Source organism: Ornithodoros turicata, unplaced genomic scaffold, assembly GCF_037126465.1.
Source record: "Ornithodoros turicata isolate Travis unplaced genomic scaffold, ASM3712646v1 Chromosome34, whole genome shotgun sequence".
NCBI classification, from domain to species: domain Eukaryota; kingdom Metazoa; phylum Arthropoda; class Arachnida; order Ixodida; family Argasidae; genus Ornithodoros; species Ornithodoros turicata.
In genome coordinates, this window is record NW_026999361.1 from 1,469,548 (window position 1) to 1,494,673 (window position 25,126).

The following is a 25,126-nucleotide window of genomic DNA, read 5'->3' on the forward strand; positions in this document are numbered from 1 at the left end:
AAATAAAAAAGCGACCTAAAAGATTACGTTTGCTATGTTGATGTTCTCGAACCTTTCGAAAACTGAATTGCAAGATCATTTTGTTGTATCTCTCTTGGTCGAGACACTTTAAAGTTTGGGACTATATTACTTGATTGTGTTTAATTGCGAACAGGTGAACGAATGAACTATTCTTTTAGGCAGTTCAGTGGAGTGAACTGAACTAAATGAATTAGTTCACAAAAATGAACTGACTTGCCCATCACTATATTTGAACAGACAGTCACCTACAGGAACCAGGAGCTACCAATTTCACAGCTGCCTATTAATATCAAATAAAATGTATGTGGAATAAACGGGTTTACATTTTGCAACATTGATTTTTTTTTCGGTAATGAATATGCCCACCAGAAGCGGAACCGGTTAAAACCAGTATGAACCGTTATTTTTTTGCTCCGGAGCAGATCCGGTACCGAACCGTTTATGATAGAACCGGAACGAAATCCGGAACGAAAAACGTTTCGGTTCAACACCCTGGTTTATAGTGTCCTAGTAACCTGAAGAAGTGCAGTCGGTGCAGTCTCGTGCACGAAAGACTTGTTACCATGTGGAAATAAATAAGTTGCTCCTACCGTTTAATATCACTCTGATCTACTCATCACCGGCAACTTGACACCGCCTATTTTTCTGCCTTCGTATCTTCTTGTCCTGGGTTAGTTTGGTGATAATTTAGGTTAGATTTATGGTATGAAAACGGTGAAGATCCGAATATCGTCTACACTGACTGAGCACCACATTTCTAATGCCTCGAAGCGAAAATTTAAGGCTGTTTCTAAATGACATCCCTAAAAACTAAAAGCACATACCGTACCGCGGGAGGCGCCGCAGAGGAAAGAAGGAAAGAATGGTGCTGATATCGTTGCATGGGTAAAGAAAAGGGAATAAAATGTGATGATACATCTAAATACAATAAAATCGCGTTTTCTGGCACGCATATTAAATAATTTATTTCCCGATATCACTGAACTCGCGTTATTTATTTAATCCACCAAATCGCCATAGCAGACGACGTTACCTGCCGTGATTAACACGTTTTTGTTTCGTTGCGTACACGAAAATTAACACGAGTTAAATGATATCGGGAATTAAATTCTTCAAGATACAGAACAGAAATTTTATTGTTCTCAGGCGTATCATTATATTTCATCCCTTTTTTACTCATGCAACGATATCGGCCATATCAACCATAACATCGACACCACTCTTTCCTCCTTTCTTCAATGGCGGTAAGTAAGCATGTAAACATGATCGGTAGAAACTTCGAAGCTTCTAGTACGCTTCTAGTAATGGCAAAGTAGCTTCAAGTGTCACTTAGAAGGAGCCTTTACTGTTCACTTCGAGGTAAAAGCAACGTGGGGCTCTCTCAATGGAGATAACATGGGAATCTTCACTGTTGACTGACTGACGTGACGCGCGTAAATTTACATGTGCGCTGTGCTGTGTGTTGTGTCGTCCTTTGTTTGTTTCCCGGCACGGTTTTTTTGTTTAGATCGCTTTCAAAGTGTAAATCTACATACTCCTTGTTATTATTATTGACGAGATCTTTTGTTCGATGCTAACATACTGGTCCAGGATCGTCTGGGACGAACAAGAATTGCGGATAAGCACCCGGAACAGAACAACCTCAAGGAACAGGACACAGACACCGTGCACAAGCAAGTGTGAAAAACGAGGCTTCATCTTCAGAAAATGGTAAGTTCTATATCCAGCCGTGTGACATTGCCATGTCGATATAATTAAATGTTGTCGATATAATTAAACAGGGGCCCTATCCTCGTCAAAACTAATCGACCTCTATCGGCCTCGGGGCTGCCACGAAATACTCCGCACTTAGATCCCGCCCGTTTCAATTGAAATTTATACCTAGTTTTCCGACCGGCCTCGGTGGCTCAGTCGGTAGCGTGTTCGCCTTCTGATCCCGAGATGGCGGGTTCGACCCCGGCCGAGGACGCCAGCAACATGGTGGCAGGGTACAAATTGCTTCGACACGCCGTCTTCCGCGAGGGACGTTAAATACGGGGTGCCGTGTGATGAGCTTTCATCGCACTTTAAAGAACCCTCAGGTGGGCAAAAGGAATCCACAGACCGACCGCTGTGGCGTCGCTCATGATCTCAGTTGTCTCGCGACGTAAACACCCAATTATTAATTACCTAGTTTTCCTTCGCAGCCTCTCGGCCCTAATCTAGGACTGTGACCCTACGTCATTTTGACGTAACAGTGATGTAAAAGATTAACGAGAGAGAACTGATGTCTGAGGCTGGAACAATATAGAAGGGACAAATACATACAAAGCCTCAAATTGCCTAAGAAATTTTAACGATGAAAGATGAAAGTCACTGAAAAGGTTAGTTAGTTAGTTACGAACTAACAAACTAACAAGAAGGGACAAACATGGCACATGTCTCGGCACTCGGTCAGAAGGAAGACAAATTGAATCCCCCTTCCAACCATACGAAATCGACAGAATGCTGTGGAAAACGTACGCTGTCCCAGCCGCCACATACGCAACAGACGCCATCTGCCTTAGCAAACAAACCATAGACCAACTCGATCGACAACAGCGGGAGATCAGGAGATGGATCCTCCAAGGATCATTCGCAACTCCGAACCCAGCGATACAAGGAGAAATGGCGTGGTCGACCTATTCCTTCAGAGAATCGAGAACGAAGACCAGATACCTCAGACGACTTATTCACAACCCTGACAATACACTACCGTATTTACTCGCATAATTTGCGCACTTTTTTTACCAAAAAATGACGCGAAGGTTGGGGGTGCGCAAATTACGCGAGGCATTAACAAGCCGACTTGAAACATGTGCAAAATCTGTTAAAAGATGGTCCTTTAAGTGAATAATACAGTACAATCTCGGTGATAGGAATCTCACTGGGTAGCGGAAGACATTCGTATCATCCGAAATTCGTATTAAAAAATTACACCATAATAAAAATTTATGCAAGAAAATAGACAGTGACTGTTCATTTTCTATAACTGTCAGTGAAAGAAGTCGGTCGTAAGGATTTTCTCTCTTCGTTTTTGGCCAATGCTGTAAAAATTTGCGAGATGATTCAAAAAGGCCCATCACGTGCTTTCTACGCTTTTTCTAAAGCGAGCTTCTCCTAAAGCACGCATGCGTTAGGTGAAGCCAGCTTGCGGAATGCTGACGCGTATGTTGCCGCCAGAAGTTTTCCTGATATGTTCCCTTCACGTGTTCTGGTCGTTCTTTCCTAAGCCAGCGCGATGTCACACAGCTTCGCGGTTTATTGTAGTGAGGGGATAAAAGGTCAAAACAGAGATAAGATTCCATAGCGGGTAATCCCTTTGATCTATCTCCTCCACCAAGGAAGAGTCATTGCTTGCATTACGCAACATGATGTAGGGAATTCGTGGTGAGGATCTCCTCTTTTTTCGAAAGAAGGAGCAGCATGCGCCCCGTGACGCGAGAGCGTCACGGGGGGAACGACGTCTGTTGCACACGAAAGTAGGAGTGCGCAAATTATGCGGGTTTTTATTTTCACAACTTTTTTAGTGAAAAAGTGGGGGTGCGCAAATTATGCGATGGCGCAAATTACGCGAGTAAATACGGTAATTACACATATCTTCCACCACCTCTGCTACAGGGGCACCCGGACGAAGTGGATCAAGCGGATGAGCCAAATAGATCGCATACCGTATTTTCTGGATTCTAGCGTGCCCCCGAATCTAACGCGCACGTGATTTTTACGACTTAGCCGCAAAAAAAGTTGAAAATGCACGCCTGTCAAACATTGAAACAAACAATGAACAAGCGTTTATTTAGCATCGCTATCGTCGTCACAAGTTTCTTTGTCGCTGCTCACAGTCCACAGACAATCGTCCTCCGTCCCGTCAAGCGCGTTTGAGATACCACATTTTTTAAATGCGTTCTGAACCATTGTCTGGGGAAGGCTTCTCCACGCATCATTAATCCATGACGATACATTTTGAAGCTAAGCGCGCTTCATCCTTCCTCCGGGTGTCATGACGTGATCCCCATCGATCAGCCAGTTGCTATACGCTGCCCGGATATTGTCCTTCAGTGGCTTGCTAAGACACACATCCAGTGGTTGTAGTTGAGAAGTCATCCCGCCCGGAATGATCACAAGGTTGGTATTGCACGCATGCAACTTCTCTTTTAGGCGTTTCGAAACGTGACAGCGGAATGAGTCGAGCACCAGCATGGAGCGGAGGCCCATGTTAGCATCGGGTCGCTTCCGCCACACAACATCCACCCAGTCACTCATCAGATCAGTGTCCATCCACCCTTTTTCATTCACTCTCACTATCAGGCGGGAAGGACTCGTTCTTTGGCAAAGTTTTTCTGCGAAAAATCAGGTACGGTGGAAGCCGTCGGCAGTACAACACAGCATAGCCGTGACGCGATTCTTCTCGTTTGCCGTAGAAGTAATGGCGACCCGCTTCACACCTTTCTCTTCGACTGTATAATTTGATGGGAAGTAAAAAAAAATCGGGGTCTGATCCGCATTTCCGATCTGGCCAACCAAATGGCAGTGGGTACGGCGGACGTTGATTATGTAGTGCTGAAAAGCAACCAATTTCTCCTCATACTCCTCTGGCAGCTTCTGTGAGATCGTGGTCCGGCGTCGTTTTGAGAATCCTGCTCTCTTCATGTTCACCTTGTTATCCAGCTCCTGCTGCCTTTGAACTCTGAATGTGGGATGCCCGCAGCTCTTGCGAATTCCAGGGCCTTCACCTTTATGATTTCTGACGTCACTAGCAAATGTCGTGCTCGCAAATCTTTTATGAAAGGGACAAGAAGGTCCTCCACATGGGGGTACCTACCATGCTTCGGTCCACTGTATCCTTTGTGCGTCGACTTCGAAGCCAGAATCTGCACTTTCTGTTTTCTCCAGTCGCGTGACGTGGGTCTCCGGCACAGAAAATCTCCTTGATGCTGCACGGTTGCCCTCTGTTTGCGCATAGGCAATCACCCTTCGCTTGAAAGAAGCCTCGTAGTGAATACACTTTTGCTTCATTGGTTAAGATTCAGATTAGCGTTGCGAGAATGACCCGGCTATGCACTATCAGTGCTATCAGCAGTACTGCGTTGATGAACGCAGCGACGTGGTTTTAGGCTGTTCAAGATACACCACGTGGTACGGACCGGGCCAGTAGGGACTACGCATGCTACGGGCTTCCAGACGCTTATGGCGCCTCCTGCGTGTGTTGCGTTTTCGAAGTTCGCTCTTCGTGAATTGCTTGCACTCGATTCTAACGTGCACGCAATTGTAGGCCGATTTTTTTTTTTTTTAAAAGTGCGCGTTAGAGTCCGGAAAATACGATATATAGCAAAAATACCAACAGACATAAAGCCAAGAACCTGCGGGAGTGGATTAACACAACTAGGAGAGAATTAAATCAGGTCGAAGAAGAACTATGGCGCTCTGCGACGTCAAGAAAAAGAAAGCATGAGCATCTACTCCCAAAACAAGACGGCATCATCACCGGAAAATTTCTACGAAGGGGATAAAGCAAGCGGCCTTCTGTTCCAAGCGCGCACTTGCTCCCTCCTAACTAGGAAAAGACACTACGAGCTCTTCGCAAGAGATAGCGCGGTATGCACCCTCTGCGACACAGGAGAAGACGAGAACATCGACCATGTACTACGTTCGTGCCCAGCCCTCCATGAAACAAGATCTTCGCAAACCATCGCGTCTATCCTAGGCTTCGAGACACCCAACAGCGACGAGGGCATTACTTCCGTATCTGACACTAAGCGACTCCTCCTCAGGTGGGACAGGGCGAAAAAGACCTCGACAGGATCCTCCGCACGGCCCTCCCCCCGCCGAAAGCCGGAGACCAGCAACCCAGCCAACCTCAGCCAACAGACAGGCCACCTCCAGCCAATCCGGGATCTAAGCCGCCCGTGGTGCCCCCCGTCGGACGACCTACATCGTAGCCTGAACCTGAACTCACAGCTAGCGTCGCTACACCCCTGGACTCTGTGTTTTTTTCTTCTTCTTTTAACGTCGCCTGTGAAGCTACTTCCGCCCTGATTCTAAGGGGACTAGGCGAGCCTGATCCTGATTATAAATGCCAAGTACAATCACGGTGTCACACAAACATCGCCGTCTTGCACACCTGTACGTCATGAAACATGACAAACAGCAAAGAAGGAAATTACGAGCGTGCTTTTCCGCGGATTTTCCACGAAATTCAGTTTTACGCCGGTAGAGTTTTTCGTTTCCGACACCAAAGAACCGAAGCAACAAGGCAGGGCGGGCAGATCATAGGTGTGGCATTCGGATTCTCAGGAGGAAACACCGATAAGGCGGGTCGCTTTCCAAGATAACATGTTGGGCCATTGGTTGATAAAAGGTGTCAACCACTTTTAATATTCACACCTTTTTCGATTGTGCGCCAATAACAGAAGAGATTTAAAGTAATCGAGGTCGATTACTTTGACCAGGATAGGGCCCCAGGTGTTATTTGCTAGTTGCCCCAACTTTTTGCTAGTTTTCAAAACTACAATGAAGCCTGAATACATGTACCCTCGAAAGGAAAGCTATCAGAACTGATTTTCTTCGTGTGAATATAAGGAAGAACTGCATCAGCATTAAGGTGCGCATGCTGACATGTTGTTTGGTGTTCTAGTTTTTATAGCTCTGCGTAAAAGCATCCAAATAACCGACAGGAGATAAAAGAACCTTGATGCTCTGAAAAGAATTCGAAGAACTGTCCACATAGCGCAAGGAAGGTGGTATTGTCTCGGCAACATCACCTTCATGGAAGACTTTGATGACCCTTGTGTAGGTGTTTGCCAGGGTACTGTATGCGACACGGTTGTCTGAAATCTGCAAGCACGTGTCAGGCTGGTGTAGCAAACCGAGGTCGTCAGTTAGTACTGCCTTCGCCTCAGTTCCGTGACTAGTAGGGCACCCTAGCGGTGACTACACTGCGACAGCGCCACCAGACAGGAGAGATGGTCTGATAATGTTGCGTCGTCTACAAGCTTTTCCTCATGCGCTCTGTTCAGGAGACTGAGTAGATAAGGAATAATGACTTGTCCGTGTGTTCTTTCCATTCGTTATGTAATATGCTACTTGCTGCATTGCGGTGGCTGTTCTCGCAAGAAGTGAAAGTGAAAAGTAATATTGTTATGAGCGTTTTATGATCACGGGGCTTGCTTTCTGATGTCGCCCTGGCTTAGGCAGGTGGAATTGTTTGGGTTGAACACGTTCATCTGCTGAGATTTTAATACCATCGAACTGCCTCACAATCTCTTCTCATGCTCGCAGTAATCTTTTATTTCTCAATTCTCATCAGCATGACTCGAGTCGTAACTAAATAAGGCACCAAGAAATAAAGAAAGCACGGTATCTTATTCGTGTCTTCGCAGAAATAAGAATCAAAACAGAAGATGTGAACACAGCCCTGAGGATGAGGAAGGGGACTGCCTGCACCACAGGTCCAGCTCTTTAATCTTCTCTAGATATCTGGACGTTTCATCACAGTCCCTTTTAATATCTCATTCTTATCAAGTTTTTCCTTTGTTTGTGTGCTCAAAGAGTTGCTATTGGTTTCTCTCCTGATGACGAAATACTCCGATACCATACTAAAGTGACAGGTCTGATATTTTTTAACTAAAAATGGTTCGCAGAATCCCGGAGCAGACACGATGCCAGATCATAGGCATGTGCCGCGCTGAGGTGCCACAAAAAGAGATCGCCCAAAACATTGGCTGCTCGGTGGCTACTGTTAATAGAGTCATAAACGCATACCGGAGGGAGGGAAGGAGAAAGGATACGACCACCTAAGGCCACTGCTGCTCAAGAAATTCAGAGCATACTGGAGAAGTGCAGCGACGACTCGTTCAAGACGTCAGTCGATATCAAACGGGAAACGGTAGTGGCAGCATCCGCGTGGACCATTCAGCGGCAGCTCAGAGAGAGGGGCCTGGAAAGTCTGGTCGCTGTACAGAAACCGTTATTTTCTGAAGCTCACTCACAGGAGTGCCTGGAGTTCGCAAATGATCACTTAGACTGGAACATAAACAACTGGGCCAACGTTATCTTCTCTGATGAGGCGATGTTTAGCACACGCTGGCACAAGACCCGTCATGTTTGGCGTCCGCCGCGGACAAGGTATCCCTACTATGATACATGTGCTATTGTTCTTTAAACCCGTAGTGAGTACTTTCCGACACCCATTCGTACCCATTCAGCCACTGATGTCAAATGTTATCTTTATGCAGGTTCATTCCCCGCTATGTGCACCTCGTTCTTCAGAGCGGTCGAGGATCCGTTTGTCTGGGGCTGTGTTTCAGCACATGGCCTTCGACCTCTTGTGAGGATTACTGGAAGGTTTACGTCGCGCGCGTATGTTGAGATCATTCGAAGCCATCTTGTCCCCTACGCGCTGGACGGCCCTTTTCCCGATGGCTGCTACATTTTTCAGCATGATCGAAGCCTGGTGTACATGTGAGGCATGACCAAGACAGAACTAGAAGACCTCAGCATTCGTCAGATGGAATGGCCTGCCCATAGCCCGGATATCAATATACAGTAATCGAAAGCCTGTGGGGCATCATGAAAGCAAGAATGTCAGCTAGAAGGCAGCCCCTGCGGAGCTCAGAGGTATTGTGGCGAGCTGTGCAGAATGAGTGGAACGCATTGTGCCACGTTTAGTTTCCAATGCTTTCCAGTGCAGTTTCAGTGCTTTAGTTTCCAATTTATACAGCTCACTACCGAGGAGGGTGAGAGCAGTGGTTGAAAGCAAGGGTGCTCCTACACGCTACTAAAGCCACCGCATGACAGTATTATTGGCTGGCATGGTCATTTTCGTTTACGGAAAGCCACGGATTGAGGCATGAATGAAATCCACATCTTTTATTTCTTTCTTGGTGCCTTATTTGGTGACGAGTTATGTTCACGAGAATTGAGAAATAAAACATTACTGCGAGCATGAGAAGAGATTGTCGCTACAGTACTCCCCCTCTAGTACTCCCCTCGAGGCAATTTTATGGTATTAAAATCTGGGCAGATGAAGGCGTTCAGCCCAAACTCTTCCACCTGCCTAAGTCAGGGCGAGATCAGAAAGCAAGCCCCGCGATCATAAAACGCTCATAACAATATTACTTTGCACTTTCACTTCTTGCGAGAACAGCCACCGCAATGCAGCAAGTTGCATATTACATAACGAATGGAAAGAACACACGGACAAGTCATTATTCCTTATCTACTGAGTCTCCTGAACAGAGCACACGAGGAAAAGCTTGCAGACGACGCAACATGATCAGACCATCTCTCACGTCTGGTGGCATTGTCACAGTGTAGTCACCGCTAGGGGGCCCTACTAGTCACGGAACTGAGGCGAAGGCAGTACTAACTGACGACCTCTGTTCGCTACACCAGCCTCACACGCGCTCGCAGATTTCAGACAACCGTGTCGAATACAGTACCTCTCCAAGCACACACGGTCGCAAGCTCATGAAAATATACAAAAAAATGCATTATGAGCTAAACACTAGACATCAGACATGACATGATCACGGAACCAGAGGATGAGGTGGGTAGCATCCATATGACAACCACCCGGAGCAAAGGAACATCACTCCAGTTGAGTGCTGTGGAGTTCCAATTCACCAGTATGAATATTATAGGCGCGTAGATGCATGTTCAGCTGATGAAAGTTCCCTTTAACTGTCACATTTAAATGCTGAACAATTCAGAAAAAAATATTAACCACGAAGTGTCTAACAAATTATAACGCTAGAGGAAAAGACGAACGTGCAAAAAAGTCATTTACATGGCAGTGCTGGAAACGGATATCTGCAAGAAACTTCTGGGTTCGGATGAAATATGGACGCTTGTTGTGATCTGCAGATCGGACGCGGATGGCGCCGGATCAGGAGCGGGTCAGACTCGGATAAACCGCGAGATTGCGCCATGAGTTTGCTTCACACTAGGTACAGAACATAGAGTACAAGGTGTATGAAAGGCGCTCGCGCATCTGAGAGAGATCTCAGGCGTCTCGAGTCGAGGTGTGCGTTCAGCGCCGATCTTGCGTTTCACATGCAATAAACTCTACTTATCACGCTTGGTGCAAAATGTGTTGCTGTGCTTGGTGCCGTATACTATTTCGTGGAAGCTAAATCTGTACTTGCTGTCGTGTATCCTTTGGTAGCATCATGGACGCTCAGGACCTGTCCTCGCTACAAAAGCTATGCCGCTCCGGGGTTTTCACTGTCAGAACGAAAGAGAGGAAGTCGCCTGTGTGGATGAAGCTTGGTGACAGCTTTTTTTGTTGGCCCCCCCTTTTTTTTTTTTTTCTGTTTGTGCTGACGGGAAATAACGTTTATTTCCTGGAAAATTGACCTGATATATCTAGCATAGAAACTGAACTATTGCTGCGTGTCGTGGGAGACACAGATTTTTCGGATAGGATGCGAATGTCAAAAAGCTCATTTGCGCAGGGCTTTAGCTCACACAACAAAAAGTGTTACTTAGACCTGCCCATCACCGCTAATCCCCAATCTCCGTTGCCGGCACCGTGCACACCGGAAACAATGCCATAAACTTAACCACCCAGGATTGCAATGCGCGTGTTATGACAGTAGCAAAGACTATGGTAACCTTGTAGAAGTCTGTGCCACAGCATATTGCTTGCTCATTAAAACCCAACCAGACCAGAGAAAAATTGAAGATACAAAGAATTAAAACAGGAGCCCAAGAAACAAATATAGCACCCCACTGGATGAATGCAACGTGGGTCACTGTGGTCGTAATACCCTCTACTACAAAAAAAAAAAAAAAAAAAAAAATCTCCTGTATACGAAAAAACACCCTCGAGATTTTTTAATATGTTGGAGAGGAAGGTTCGTTCTATAAAACTGCTTTGGTTTCAGGCTTCTCCTCCGACCTATTCATTGCATGTTTTACGCTCGATTGTAGCGAATTTGGGAAAAATCACATACTTCCTCTTTTTTTCCTGCAATGACTATGAAAGTTACGTGTCTGGCGATTTTTCTTGTTGAAGTATTCCTTGGGGCCTTGGCAGGAAAAAAAATATTCATTAAAATTTAATGGTTTGATTTTCCACAAAAAAATCGCGAAGTAGGAGGAAAGTTGCGAGACTTCCGGCCTTTCTATACCTGCACTGATTACAGAACGACAACTGGGATTTGGATGCTGTGTAGAGCATAGTTTCCTCTATACGCAAAGGAAAACCGCACAGTTCTAGGTACTTTCTATGAGCCGCACCTGCCGTTCACGCCAGGCACGGTTTTCGCCAGTGCTGTGAACTTTGCTTGTGTCTAGCACTCGCCACGTTGAGATTTGGGAAGAAATGTTTCGTGGTGTGTCGTTTTGCACTGTTAGGGACTGCGAAAAAAATTTACGTAAAAATACGGGATCGTTTTGTGGGGGCTGAGCAGGTCGGCTGGATCATTTCGCGTGGAATCGCCCAGGTGGAACGATTTTCATTGAGTATTCTCTCTCACTCTGAAAGATCGCTTTTATCCCAAGTCCCCTAAATGAAGAGCTAATGAGGAAATTTTAGGTCATTAGTTATTCACTAGTTACAAGTTGGGACAAAAGTTTACAGAACACAATAACGGTGTACTTTTTCTTCAGTGCGACACCCTAGCGGCCTCCGAAACCCTGTGAGTTCACTGTTTCGGAGGGCTGGAAGGGTGCACTGTTAGCGATGCACAGTGGATGTTCTGGTGTCGTTTGGGTGTGCCAGGGAAGTGGAAGGTACCACTGTGTGAAGCTAACACCGCACCCTTCCATCCCTCCGAAACAGTGAACCCACCCGCCTCCGGCAGCGGCTGGGGTGTGGCACCGAAGAAAGAGTACGCTGCTCGGGTGTTCCGTAAACTTTTGCCCCAAGCTGTACATACTGTCTTCCAGAGGACATCAGCCTTGATGTGAAACTGAATCGCGGCATCTCTGCTGATGTCATAGCTTTCTATAAAAAATCTAACAAATAAAGAAGGAACACCCTGTGTAGCACGCACTAGTAGAAAACACATTGCCTCTTTGCAACTCTTTCTCTCAATGTGTATAACATGCACATTATACACCAGAAAATATGGTATATCTTGAGCTGAAAGTCAGTTAAACACATACTAGAGCAACACTTCTCATGCCATGAATTTTTATCTTCTAGGAGATCACAACCATGCTCCTGCCGTTGCCTGTGCAAAGGAAGACAGGCTGCGGGCGAGGCTGCGGGCTGAAAGACCGAGCATGGGAGGAGCCTCACCTGCCTGCCCCTGACATTTACGAGCAGGAGCTTGTATCCCTGGACAGAGCACACGTAGCATTTCCACAGCATCACAAAAAGTGACAAAAAATTCATGCGTCACACATCTTCTGTGATGCAAAATTCCACTACAACAGCAACAATTGCAGATACCAACACGAACAAAACGTGACCACTAGAAATACAGTAAGTACACACGGACATACCACAAAAACAATAACCACACAACAATACCTGAAATACCTACAAATAATACTACAAAAATTACATTCATCTGCACACAAAGACAGAATAGAGGCAGAGAACAACAAAGAATGGTGAAGCAAAAAATGCTACCATGACATACAGAAATATGCAAGTGGAACTATCTTGGTGTTGTGACGTGTGCCCTTCACTTGCAGGTTGGTGATGACGTACTCCAGAGTCTGTCCTCCTACAACACCATACAGGGTATAATCTACCGTGAAAAGAGGAGGAACCAGCCACCCTTGCCACAAACTGCTGCAGATCTTCAGCTGAGTGGTCACTACAGTGAGACTGTGAATGGGAGGAGGTTTCTGCTCTTCAGTGAGGAGAACAATGGCCAATGTACGTTGTGCTTCTCCACTGAAGAGCACCTTCTTCTGCTTGCGGAGAGCCATGAGGTTTTCGTGAATGGCACGTTCTTCACCTGTCCACATATTTTTGGTCAAATATTGACTATTAGTGTGGACAAGGATGGCAAGCACCTAATTGTGGCTTTCTTCTTGATGCCGGGAAGGAGCCGGGACATCTACGAACGTGCGTTTCAACGGCTTTTGCAGGAAATGCAAGATCAAGACCTTGCATTATCCTTGGACCTGACGAGGAGCGACTTTGAGCAAGCGCTCATTGGTGCGTTGCAGGCTGTGTTCATGTCTGCCCGTCATAGGGGGTGCCATTTTCACTATGGGCAGGCTGTATGGCGCAACGTGCAGGCTTGTGGGCTAGCAGCGACATACACACAAAATGAAAATCTGCGTGTATTTGTGAGAAAGACTGTAAGCCTGGCATTTGTGCGCATGGCATGGGGCCTACTCAAGGCTACTGCTCCCCAGGTGCTTGGGATGGGGGCATTTGTAGCTTATTTTCAAAATACATGGATGGACGGCCAGTACCCTCCACCGATATGGAACCAACATGGGAACCGTGGTGCGCGGACCAATAATGCGACGGAATCGTGGCACAGGTATGAACTTCTTGCCCTTTCCACATTATAGAAATGTGGACAGCAGTTAGGACAGATAAAGACAGTGCCCAACGAGAATTCTGAAAGCAGCAGCTCGAGATTAAAATTCGAGATCACCTGCATAATATTTAAAATTCCACAACACATCAGTTGTTGGTATTTACATTTCATATGACATTAATGACATCAATTGATCAAGATTATTTGTATGCAAACATTTTTTGTACAAAATTTTGGACAAAAAATATCATGTCAAGGCCGCATTTTACAAAATTGCATTTACATTTGCAGATACCATTTTACAAAATTGCAGGGCATCTTGAAAAATTTCTGCTGGACTTCAACACAAGAAAGTATGCAATATTGATTGCAGAAAGTGGAACACTCTTAAAAATGATGATGGTGGTGGTGGTGGTGGTGATAGGGCTTGCCGTTGTCGGCCTCACGTATGTGGGCAACGTCACGTCACGACTGACGCCCTGGGGGAATGTGCGTCCTGGGCCGACTTCTAAGGGAACTGTGCCGACATATGTCTGAAAGCGTCTGAGGAAAACCCAGGAAAAACCCCAGACAGCACAGCCGGCACCGGCATTCGAACCCGGGTACCTCCCAGGTACCCGGGTTCGAAATCGGTACCGGGAAGTTAGTCCTTCACTCTTAAAAATGAACTTCACCGCATAGCACGCTCTTAGCCAACCATCATCTCGAATGATGTCATTATCTGCCCTGATTTGTTGAAAAGGGAAGGCATACGCCTTTTTGTGACACTTATGCTGTTCATAACTGTCACAAAAAAGGCGTACTCCAGTTTTCAACAAATCAGGGCAGATAACGATATCATTCGAGATGATGGTTGGCTAAGAGCGTGCTATGCGGTGAAGTTCATTTTTAAGAGTGAAGGACTAACTTGTGGCAAAGTCCTTTTGGCCTGTCACACAGGTGCCATTGCATTTTAATGTAATACTGCTAATGGTGCTGCATTAGGTAACCCACTTTAATGTTTTATTAAACTATTGTGAGCATAAGAGCAATCATGCCCATAGCAATAAATGCCGTCTGATCCTCATGTCTCCCTTCACCACTAGCCAATGTCAGAGGTTCGAAAGCTTCGGAAAATGTCCCTGGCCTAGCTTTGTGGCCATGCTTTCTGTGCGAGGAATTCTAGGCATGCTCCATGTTGATTGTCTGATTGTCTGACTATTATGTGTGCATTGCGGCACCGGCGACTTCCAATACCATAAAGTGGATGCCATAACATGCTAAGCATATGCATAATAGTGCATGCAATCACTGCAGCACATGCAAAAGATGCAGGCCTTTTGACATGCATAAACATAAAGTAACACACAACATAAAATATAAGCAACGCAATTACACACTAACATAAAATACAAAAACAAATGAAATTGAAATTTGCAATTTAGAATGATGCTTCAATTTAAAATTGGAATTTGGAACAAAATGCGAAATCATTGTAGAATCATGCAACATGAAAGTGTAAATGAAAGCATAATAATAAACCGACCGTACATTCTTATTACCTTATGGCTGTTGAGGAAAACCCTCACCACTGCAATATCCGTCCTATCCTAACATGCTGCGGCTTATTGCAGGAAACTCAAGAGAGTGGTGGGAAAACCCCACCCAAACATCTATACATGCTTGGAGGCGCTCCGCTGCATCGAATCGGCACAATGTGTGGGGCTCCTTCAAGCAGCAAATGGTGCCACTCAACGACAACGAAAAAAAAAATGGCAGAAGAAAGGTGCCGCAATCCCCCGCCTCGAAGAAAAACTCCAGGCAGGGGAGATTATGATGGATGCATTCCTCAGAAAAGGCCAACGACACTGCGGGTTGTAGTTGCTTACAACATCAACACATATTTATGTAAATAGTGCATCTGTAACCTATATAACTTTTATTAAACTCACAATCATTTTTGGTGCTATAGATAGATAGAGATATGTAAATAGACGTGAGACACCCACAGCAAAAACAAAGTTAATATGGAGCACAACGATAAGTGTAGAGACTGCACAGTATAAAAATGCAAGTTCACAGAATTCTCAAATTGGAGTTTAGAACATGAAATCAGAATTATAATGATAAATTTCAGACTTAAATTTAGAATTAGAATTTAGAATGCAAGAAGAGAATTTTCAAATAAGAATTTGGCTTTGCAATTTGGAATTTTGAACAGGAAACGAGAATTATAATGAAAAATTTCAAACTTTAATTTAGGATTGGAATTTAGAAAGTAACATGAGGATTTTTGATTAAGGATTTGGCTTTCCAATTTTGAACATGAAATCAGAATTAGAATGATAAATTTCACACTTTAATTTAGAATGTAAAATGAGAATTTTCAAATAAGAATTTGGCTTTCCAATTTTGAACATGAAATCAGAATTAGAATGATAAATTTCACACTTTAATGTAGAATGTAAAAATTAGAATTTTCAAGGTTTTCGTGGAAGTTACGTTCCTTCACTTGTCCACATATTTTTGACAAAATACTGACTATCAGTGCCAACAAGGATGGCAAGCCCTTAATCGTGACTTTCTTCTTGATGCCGGGAAGGAGCCTGAACCAATGTGTGTTTCAACAGCTTCTGCAGGAAATGCAAGATCCAGACCTTGCACTATCCTTGGATTGGATGGGGAGCGACTTTGAACAGGCGTTCCCTGGTGCGTTGCAGGCTGTGTTCATGCCTGCCCGGCATAGGGGGTGCCATTTTCATAATGGGCAGGCAATTTGGACTAGCGGCAGCATACACACACAATAGCACAAAATGAAAATATAAATGTGTTTGTGAGACAGACTAAGCCTGACATTTGTGCCAGTCGCTTTTGTGCACATGGCATAGGGCTTACTGAAGGCTAGTGCACCCCAGGTGCCAGGGTTGAGGACTTTTGTACCCTACTTCGAGAACACATGGATGCATGGGCAGTACTCTCTGTTAACATGGAACCAACATGGGAACCGTGGTACATGGACAAATGATGCAACAGAATCGTGGCATAGGTATGAACTTCCTGCCTTTCCACATTATAGAAATATGGTCAGCAACTAGGACAGATATAGAGGGTGGCCAATGAGTATTCTGACAGCAACATCTCAATAAAATTCAAGATCACCTGCATAATATTTAAAATTCCACAACGCACTAGTGGTCTATATTTACATCTCATATTAATTAGCCGAATGACATTCACTGAACAAGATTATTTATATGAAAATATAATTTTTTTACACAAGAATTCCATGTCATGGGCTTCAGTTCATTTCAGAATTTGGCTCTGCAATTTGGAATTCTAAACATAAAATAAGAATTGTAATGCTAGATTTCACACTTAGGGGATGGAATTTAGAATGTAAAATGAGGATTTCCAATTCGGGGTTTACCTGTGCAATTTGGAATTTTGAACATAAAATCAAAATTCTAATGATACATTGCACACTTGAATTTAGAATTGGAATTCAGAATGCAAAATGTGATTATTTATTTGTAATTCCACAGTATGCTCTTGTATAGCACCGTCCAGGCATCTACCGTAAAGAAAAAAAGGGAACCTCCCCCTTTTGCGCCATAGGCCAGATCAGTGTGCCAGCCAGAGGCGGGCACCCTCACGAGGGCGTGCGAGGGTGAGGGTTTCCTCACCTCACGATATTTGAGGTGAGGTGAGGGACAATTTTTCTGGTGATCTTTAAGGTGAGGTGAGGAAAATTTGTGAAAAAAAATTTGAGGTGAGGTGAGGACCAATTTTTCTGATGTTTGAGGGGAGGAAAATATTTTAAAAAAATTTGAGGTGAGGTGAGGAAAATCTTTTAAAACATTTTTGAGGTGAGGCGAGGAATTTTCAATTTCTTTAGGTGAGGTGAGGAAAACTATGGGAAAATCTTTTGAGGTGAGGCGAGGAAAAGTTTATGAACAGGAACTCTATGAAAACTTTGCCAGCGTGTACACGGGATATCTTTCCTTCTTTCCGCAGCTTCTGTCTCTCATCTGGGCGGGGACTGCCCTCCTCTCTCGCCGCTGATCTGACGCCCGACTTTGCGCGTCATTCGCATACCCGCAACTGAACCTCAATTTCCGCGCAACTTTTACGGGTATAACAATCGTTCCACGAAGCGTTTTCTGTAATTGACTAGGCCAAATCCTTCAGCAAGAAAAAAAAAAAAAAAAAAAGAACGTTACATTGACTAAGCAATTTCGTGAGTTCAATTTCGAAAATGTATTTCAATGGCAAATTGATGAAACTATTTCTATTTGGTGACAAACTAAATGTCCAGAAAAAAAGTTGTTTACCCCATATTTTTCCGTTAAGCCGTTTTCTTATAATGGTCAAATGACACGTTTCACGCTTGAGGCATGCATTCACGCTTGTGGTATATGCATTTACATTGGCAGTCACTCAAAGCCAACGCGCATCGAATACACAATCTTCACATCGAATACACAAGTATCTTTAGAAAATTAAGGGGAGGTGATGTGAGGAAAATTTAAAAAAAATTTGAGGTGAGGTGAGGAAAAGTCTCAAAAATTCCTTTGAGGTGAGGTGAGCAAAAATTTTCAATAAAAAATAGAGGTGAGGTGAGGAAACATTTTCAAAAATTTTTGAGGTGAGATGAGGAAAATTTCGAAAACATTTTTGAGGTGAGGAAAAATGTTCAAATTTTTTTTAGGTGAGATGAGGTGAGGAAAATTTTTCTCCTAGAAAACTGAGGTGAGGGCGAGGCTAGTGAGGACAAACGCCCACCTCTGGTGCCAGCTCATGTTTGAACAGTCTTTATTCTAGGTTGTCCGTATAATTTTCAATTAGGGGTTTGGTACTTTGATATAGAAATGGAATTTCTAACAAAAAAAGATAACTGTATTCAATAAGGATTTACAATTCAGAATTTGGCTCTGCATATTGGAATTTTAAACATAAAATATGGATTCCAATGGGAAATTTTGCACGTCCATTTAAAATTGGAATTTAGAGTGTAATATGAGAATTTTCAGTGTATTTGTCTACAGATTTAGGTGACAACACTGACAACCCAAGAACAAGAAATGCGTAATGCCTTGTTAATACTTAGAAGCAGCCGGGAGGCCTATGAGCAAGCATTTGGAGGCTTTGAGCGAGAGAAATCTTCAATAGCTTTGGGCTTCAAATAGATGCACTGTGGGCGGTGTTTATGCCTGCCCGACACAAGGTGTGCCATTCTAATTTTCACTGCAGCACAGGCAAAAGATGCAGGCTTTTTGACATGCATAAACATAAAGTAACACACAACATAAAATATAAGCAACACAATTACACACTAACATCAAATACAAAAACAAATGAAATTGAAATTTGCAATTTAGAATTGGAATTTGGAACAAAATGCGAAATTATTGTAGAATTTGACACTGCTTTTTGAAGAAAAAAATATACTTCAGATAGGAATTTTTAATTAGAAATTTTACTCTTCAATTTAGAATTGTATGGTATGTTCTTGTACAACACTGTCCAAGCCATATGTAATGTGAAAAAGGTCACTGCTGGCCACAGGCTGCAGCAGACCATGGACTCAGTGGTTACTATGGTGAGACTGAACAGGAGGAGGTTCCTGGAGCGCAATGGGCAACACAAAACTGTGCTCTTCACAAGTGAAGAGCACTTTCTCCTGCTTGCAGAGACCAGAGTGCGTTTTGTGGGTGGGACTTTCCTACTTGTCCACAGACTGTTAATTAAATGCTGACAATAAGTCTGGACAGAAACAATGAGCAACTCATGACCAGAATTCAGGGACACCTCCTTCGATGCAGGTTCTGCCTGATAGCAGAAGAACATGTAGGAAAGCCAACTTGAAAGAAAAGTATGAGGTGAGGAGGAAGGAAGATAGAAAGAGGCGTAGGCAGACGAGAAAGGGAACATCAGATATCGCGCGCCGAGCCTGGCTATCAGCAGCAATTGCCTAACGCAGAATGAAAACGTGATAATCAGCTCTGATAACTTTTGGCAAGCCTTTCTTTGCAGTACTGGTGCTCATAATTCATGGCTGCTACTCGTAGCATGTGGAACGGGATGACCGGCACTCGTGTAGGCTGGTCAATATCCATTTTTGTTCTCTCTGTGGGAAATCGGGATGCCGTCGATGATGAGAAATGTGCGTCCTGGGGCGACTTCTAAGGGGACTGTGCCGGTGTATGTGTGACAGCGTCGGAGGAAACCCTCAGAAATTACCCTTATGATGAAAAAAAAACAAAAAAAAAACATACTCTATAGGCTTCGAAGACGAATTCAGTAACTGCACTTCACTTTGTTACTTGTACCTTGTTACTCCGCTATCACTGTACCATACACTTCAGTTTGTTCTTGGCCTTATCATGAGCACATTTCAATGCTTAATTTCAAATTTTGCGCGTTACAGTCTCTTCCCGCCACCATCAAGAAAGCTTGTCGGTTTTCAACACCCTTTCCCCCTAAATAAACAAACAAACAAGCGGAAGGGTGCTTATCTTCAGAACATCTATAAGTGGCAGCAGAGTCACGTTCGACACAAAAAGTGATTGGTAAACCAACACCTCCTAGGTAGCCTCGTGCCTGCGCGCTTACGTCACCTATGGAGGCCTTTCCAACTTTGCGATCTGCTTCGAGCTTTCTTGAACAAGAGAGAAACAGAGGGAAACTGATGTTCTGAGGCTGGAACAACATAGAAGGGACAGAGCCCTGGACCGGTAATCCAGAAGATGTGGGTTCGATCCCTACAGCTGGCTAACTTTTTCAGTGACTTTCATCTTCATCGAGCTTTCTTCTCGTTCGCTCTTTCATTAACTTCATAGCAGCATCCACAATAGTAACAGCGGGCCTTCCTGTGTGACGTAGGGCGAGGGCCTTCTCCTTATCTTGGATGTGTTGGGTAAACTCTGCACAAATAAGTCCGAGAAACCGAGAAAAAGGAAGAAAGGTGCAATCGCAAACTGTGGTGATAAGATGGTAGGGAGCAACGGACGTCATATCAAAGTTTCCTTTCACCGCACCAAGAGTAGAGTCGCGCAAACGTCCGTGATGTTTCCCGCACATATTCGCCATTCTTCTGGAATTTTTGCGGGCGTCTAATTCGCTTCATTGTGGAATGGGGTGAACATGGTAGGAAATTTTAGCAAACCATTCATAACGTGGCTTGCCTGAACGTGGCTTGCCAGTGGATAAGATTCTGAGTCTTACATAACTGCAAATTGGCACAGACAAGCATGATAACCTTACAAACGGTCTGCTAAAGCTGCTTTTATGCGCTTGCTATTGATAACCTGAAATAAGAGACCTCAACTAGCAAGCAACGACAGTTATATGTCCCATATGAAGACACTTTATAATATGCGAGAAGCGGTAAAGAAAAACGCGGATCCAAGTAAAAGTTTTCTCACCCGTCGGAAGCACTATAATGCTTAATCCGCAGTCTCCGTGGGACGTGCATGACTTGACATGACAGTTTGATTAAAATGCATGGGAAGCCTTGTGAGTGCGCACGAGAGCACATTGTTAAGGATGAACAAATAAAATTTAAAAACAGAAACAAGAATTTCGACCCCACGCGCCTTGCTGTTGTAACGATGGCGGTTAAAGATGCTCTGTCTGCTGTTGTTCTGAAATGTTAACACCTTGGCATTCTGCAAAGCGGTGGGTGGGGGGATATACGTTTATTTCGGAAAGGTCAGCCTGACCGAAGGCCGGCTTGCTGTTCCTAAAACAAAAATATAGCACAAAGATGGAGCAAAACCGAATATAAGATAACGAAGGTGGGTGAAGTGTAGATGGCACGAAAGGTCAACTCATAATTTGTTCATGAGCTCCTATAACGATGTAGTAGGTTCGGACGCAATGAAAGTGGTCTACCTTTCACATACTAGTCATGTTATGTCATAGTGCCTAATAATAGGCCATTCAGGATGAAAATTGCGATGCTGTTGCCTTGCCGTAATCTTAAAACTCTCAGATCAAACCAGGGAACATGAAAGCTAGAATCGACATCTGCATCACTGAACCACCAGCCCAGAATGTTGTCATCGTGAGAAACCAAGACGCAACCGCTTTGGAACGCACACTCAGCAGCCGTTACTTTGGTCGTGTAAAAAAAAAGAAGAAAAAAACTACTTTTATAATGAATCTTCACAATTCCTGAAAACAAGTTGAACGCGCAATTCCAGACTTGTAGAGCCAGAGCCGTAGCGAGGCAAGTTTGCGCCCAGGGCAGGGTAAATCCCCCCTCCCCCTCTCCCACTGCCGTCAGAAGCCATGTAAACAAAGAAATGAAAACGCTCATTTGCACTGCATAGGTCTTAGATTCAAATTTTCTTCGTTCCCGCTTTATCCTGTCCAACCAACCTGCAGGGGCCTCTCGCGGCTGCCCCTCTCGCCTCCCCTCCCCCGTCGCTACGGCTCTGTGTAGAGCATAACTCTGAGAGGTCTAGTCAGCAAGGATCGAAACAGTAGTACTTTTCTGTGCCTTTAAAGAATATGCGAAAATGCCCCATCGTCGTAGAACGTACACACTTATCGAGCAGCAGAATCGCAGATTTTAGTTTTGTGATCTCCGACGTAATACATTGGTAGTCTTATTGCGTGCCAGTTGTCACATCAAATCGCGAACTGCCTTGGAAGGTGTTGAGCAGACCAAACGAGATAATGACGGAAAGAAGATCAAAGACGGCATGTTTTATGATACAGTAGACTGAATAATTCCCCCCACGCTTACTTCTGGGGACAAAGCGGGCTGTTCCATGATTTCAGGAACAACCTGATATCAGTTGAAAAGGGGTGACACCGAGACAGGGAGAGGAGAAATTGGCCGCAAAACCCGCGCAGTGCTCAATTATTTTGTATTTTCGCACATTTTTCAATAGAACACAAAAAGGCGCTGTCGTGTCGGTTCTTGTGGGGTAGACCCTCCAGGGTTGTACTCTACATCTTTGCAATTACGCAGTCAACGTATTTTCATTAATTACAAAGATAAATTACGAAAGTTAATTAACTGCTGCGCTATTTACTAATACACCGCCACCATTGAGTAGATCCCGTCGGGAATAGATATATTCCCGTCGGGAAGTCAATCGCGGATTTAATAAAATTTAGTCTGTCTTACGTCCCGTACCCTGTATATATGACAATAAGCACGCATGTATTTTTAACATATTTCTTATTTTAGTACCTAGAACGAGTTAACCCGTAAGGAGATTACGGCCTTGCACAATGCTGAGAACGAAAGTTTTGGCGAGTTGGGGAATAAAGCAAGTTTAAGCCACATGTCCGAAAATGATTGACATGTATTTAAACTGCAAGAAACACGCGTAGCAGTTTGTTCATCTTAATTCCCTTTACCATTAGAACGCGTGAAAGTTGACCCGCATAATTGGTTCCGTCGTCACATCGATCTCGGATGAAACTTTGATGAGTTGCGCCTTCACAGAGAACAAAGGACGTTTAAGCCACAAGTTCAAAATTCATGTTAGAGGATTGACAATCATCTACATTATAACAACCACGTGCGGCACAGTGCAAAACGGAGATTCCTGTAACGGTGAAGTAAGTCGGAGTGCAGTGGAAAGTATGGCAATGCCAATGGAAAGGCCATCGTGTATAGCGGTCCACGATAGTAAGAAGGTAGCGATGACCGTGGCACGGGGGTAATGGACCAACGAGGTCGACATGAAGGTGCTGCAACCGTGCGTCAGGCAAGGTCAAGGGATGAACGGGTGTCTTGGCGTGACGTCTGATCTTGGCCTTTTGGCAAGCGATGCAAGCCCTCGTCCACCGTCGAACGTCCGTGTTCATTCCCGGCCACACAAAGCGAGATGACAATAGTCGCTGCGTGGCACGGATCCTAGGATGGCTGGTGTTATGAAGATATTGAAAGGTAGGGAAGCGCAGGGAGGGCGGCAAGTAGGGACGGGGCCGGAGAGGTCGCACCATATGTCAGACGACGAAAAGGGTAGAGGCGCCTTCTGAAGCTGTAGGGAGTGCTTGGTCGTGTCTGAGAGAATGTGACTAAGCGTAGGATCTCCCGCTTGCGCGGCGGCCAGAGTGTCGAAGGTCAAGGCAGCCGAACAGGTGGCACCCTCGAGGCGTGACAGTGCGTCGGCTGGAGCGTTCTGATCACCACGAACGAAGCGGATGTCGGTGGTGTACTCCGAGATGAGAGAGAGACGACGGAGGTCGGTCGGGGAGTATGTGTCACGGTTGGACTTGAAGACAAACGTAAGAGGTTTATGGTCCGTGAGAACGTAGAACCGCCGGCCTTCGAGGTAATGCTGGAAGTGCCTCACAGCGTAGTAGATGGCGAGGAGTTCTCGGCTAAAGGTGCTATACCTCTCTTCGGACGGCTTGAGCCGCTGAGAGAAGAAAGCCAAGGGGGCCCAATCATCGCCGGACTGCTGCTGCTGGAGAACGGCGCCAACGGCATGAGATGAGGCGTCCACCATTAGGCGTGTAGGGGCCGAAGACACCGGGTGTACGAGCATGGGGACTGAAGCAAGGGCCGCCTTGATGGTTGGGAAGGCAGTGAAAGCTTCTGAGGAGAGAGTCAGAGGGGAGTTCGCCTTGGTGTGCGTACGAAGCAGGTCGGTCAAGGGCCGCAAGAGGTCGGCACAGTGTGGGATGAAACGGCGATGGAAGTTTACGAGGCCGAGAAACTCGCGGAGCTTCCGCAGTGAAGAAGGCACGGGGAAGTCTTGAACGGCTTGTACCTTGGACGGGAGCGGTGAAATGCCGTCCGCCGACACGCTGTGGCCGAGGAATTCCAACGACGGAACGCCTAAAAGGCATTTGCCGGGATTGATGACAAGGCCGTTGTCGTGCAGGCGCTGGAACAGCTGGCGCAGGTGTGCTTCGTGTTCCTCAGGAGACTTGCTGGCAATGAGTAGGTCGTCAGATACGCAAACACGAAAGGAAGACCTCGTATGACCTCGTTGATAAAGCGCTGGAATGTCTGTGCAGCATTCCGAAGACCGAACGGCATTCGGACGAATTCGGAATGTCCTCGGGCGCTACCGGGATCTGGTGGTAGGCCTTGACCAGATCGATCTTGCTGAAGGTGGTCGCACCAGCAAGGCCACTGGTGAAATCGTGGATGTGCCGCCGCTATCGACTGGCCCCCGAGTTTCCCGTCCAGGAGCACGGCTGAGTGCACTTGAGGGCACGGTCGCCAAACTTCTGGTGATAATAGCATAGATCCCCCTGGGAGGCCGGGCTGCGGGAAGGGGATCGGCGCCGACGAGAATGAGAGCGTCGTACCGTGGGCGACCAGAAAGGTCTGCGCGCATAGCGGCAACAGCGTCCGTAAGCTCTTTGACTTTCGCTTGTAGGGCAAGGAGCGTAGGATCAGACGGGGAAACAGCCGCGATGTTCTAGCCCGTGTGAAAGGTGGCGCAGAGGGGGCCGAGTAGTCGATGATGCGGTCCGCCAACTGGGCAAGGTTATCGAGGGAGATCTCGTCAGATCCGGCCAGTACCAAGCGGACTTGCTGTGGGAGCCGCTGGAGGAAGAGCTCCCGCAGGATTGAGGGCTGAGTATCAGCCGAGTCTCCGAGGAGCTGGTTCATGCGGTGCAGTAATTGGGTTGGCCGCCGATCGCCCAGTTCTTCCTCGGATAGAAGTTGGCAG

The 25,126-nt window shown here is 45.4% G+C and overlaps 1 protein-coding gene across 4 annotated transcripts; it reads left to right on the forward strand.

The window, feature by feature from the left end:
* The first annotated feature begins 1,269 nt into the window (after nt 1-1,269).
* LOC135373906 (uncharacterized) lies at nt 1,270-15,443 on the forward strand. Of its 4 annotated transcripts, none has more exons than XM_064606958.1 (6): nt 1,270-1,731; nt 7,680-8,163; nt 8,274-8,655; nt 12,191-12,340; nt 12,688-13,493; nt 15,107-15,443. In XM_064606958.1, exons 3-6 carry the CDS (start codon nt 8,608-8,610, stop codon nt 15,351-15,353), a joined length of 1,251 nt encoding a protein of 416 aa, XP_064463028.1. In that variant the 5' UTR covers nt 1,270-1,731; nt 7,680-8,163; nt 8,274-8,607; the 3' UTR covers nt 15,354-15,443. The 4 variants fall into 4 exon arrangements, with proteins under 4 accessions (XP_064463028.1, XP_064463027.1, XP_064463030.1 ...); XM_064606959.1 differs by lacking the exon at nt 1,270-1,731 and having other exon boundaries at nt 7,239-8,163; nt 8,274-8,397; nt 8,477-8,655; XM_064606957.1 differs by lacking the exon at nt 7,680-8,163.
* The last annotated feature ends 9,683 nt before the right edge of the window (nt 15,444-25,126 follow it).

Excerpts from the sequence above, each read along its gene's own strand:
- LOC135373906 (XM_064606958.1), top strand. The coding sequence starts at position 8,608 with ATGAAAGCAAGAATGTCAGCTAGAAGGCAGCCCCTGCGGAGCTCAGAG. Across the intron at positions 8,656-12,190 it reads AGCCCCTGCGGAGCTCAGAG|GAGATCACAACCATGCTCCT; the intron begins GTATTGTGGCGA and ends TTTATCTTCTAG. Across the intron at positions 13,494-15,106 it reads GCGACGGAATCGTGGCACAG|GAAACTCAAGAGAGTGGTGG; the intron begins GTATGAACTTCT and ends GGCTTATTGCAG.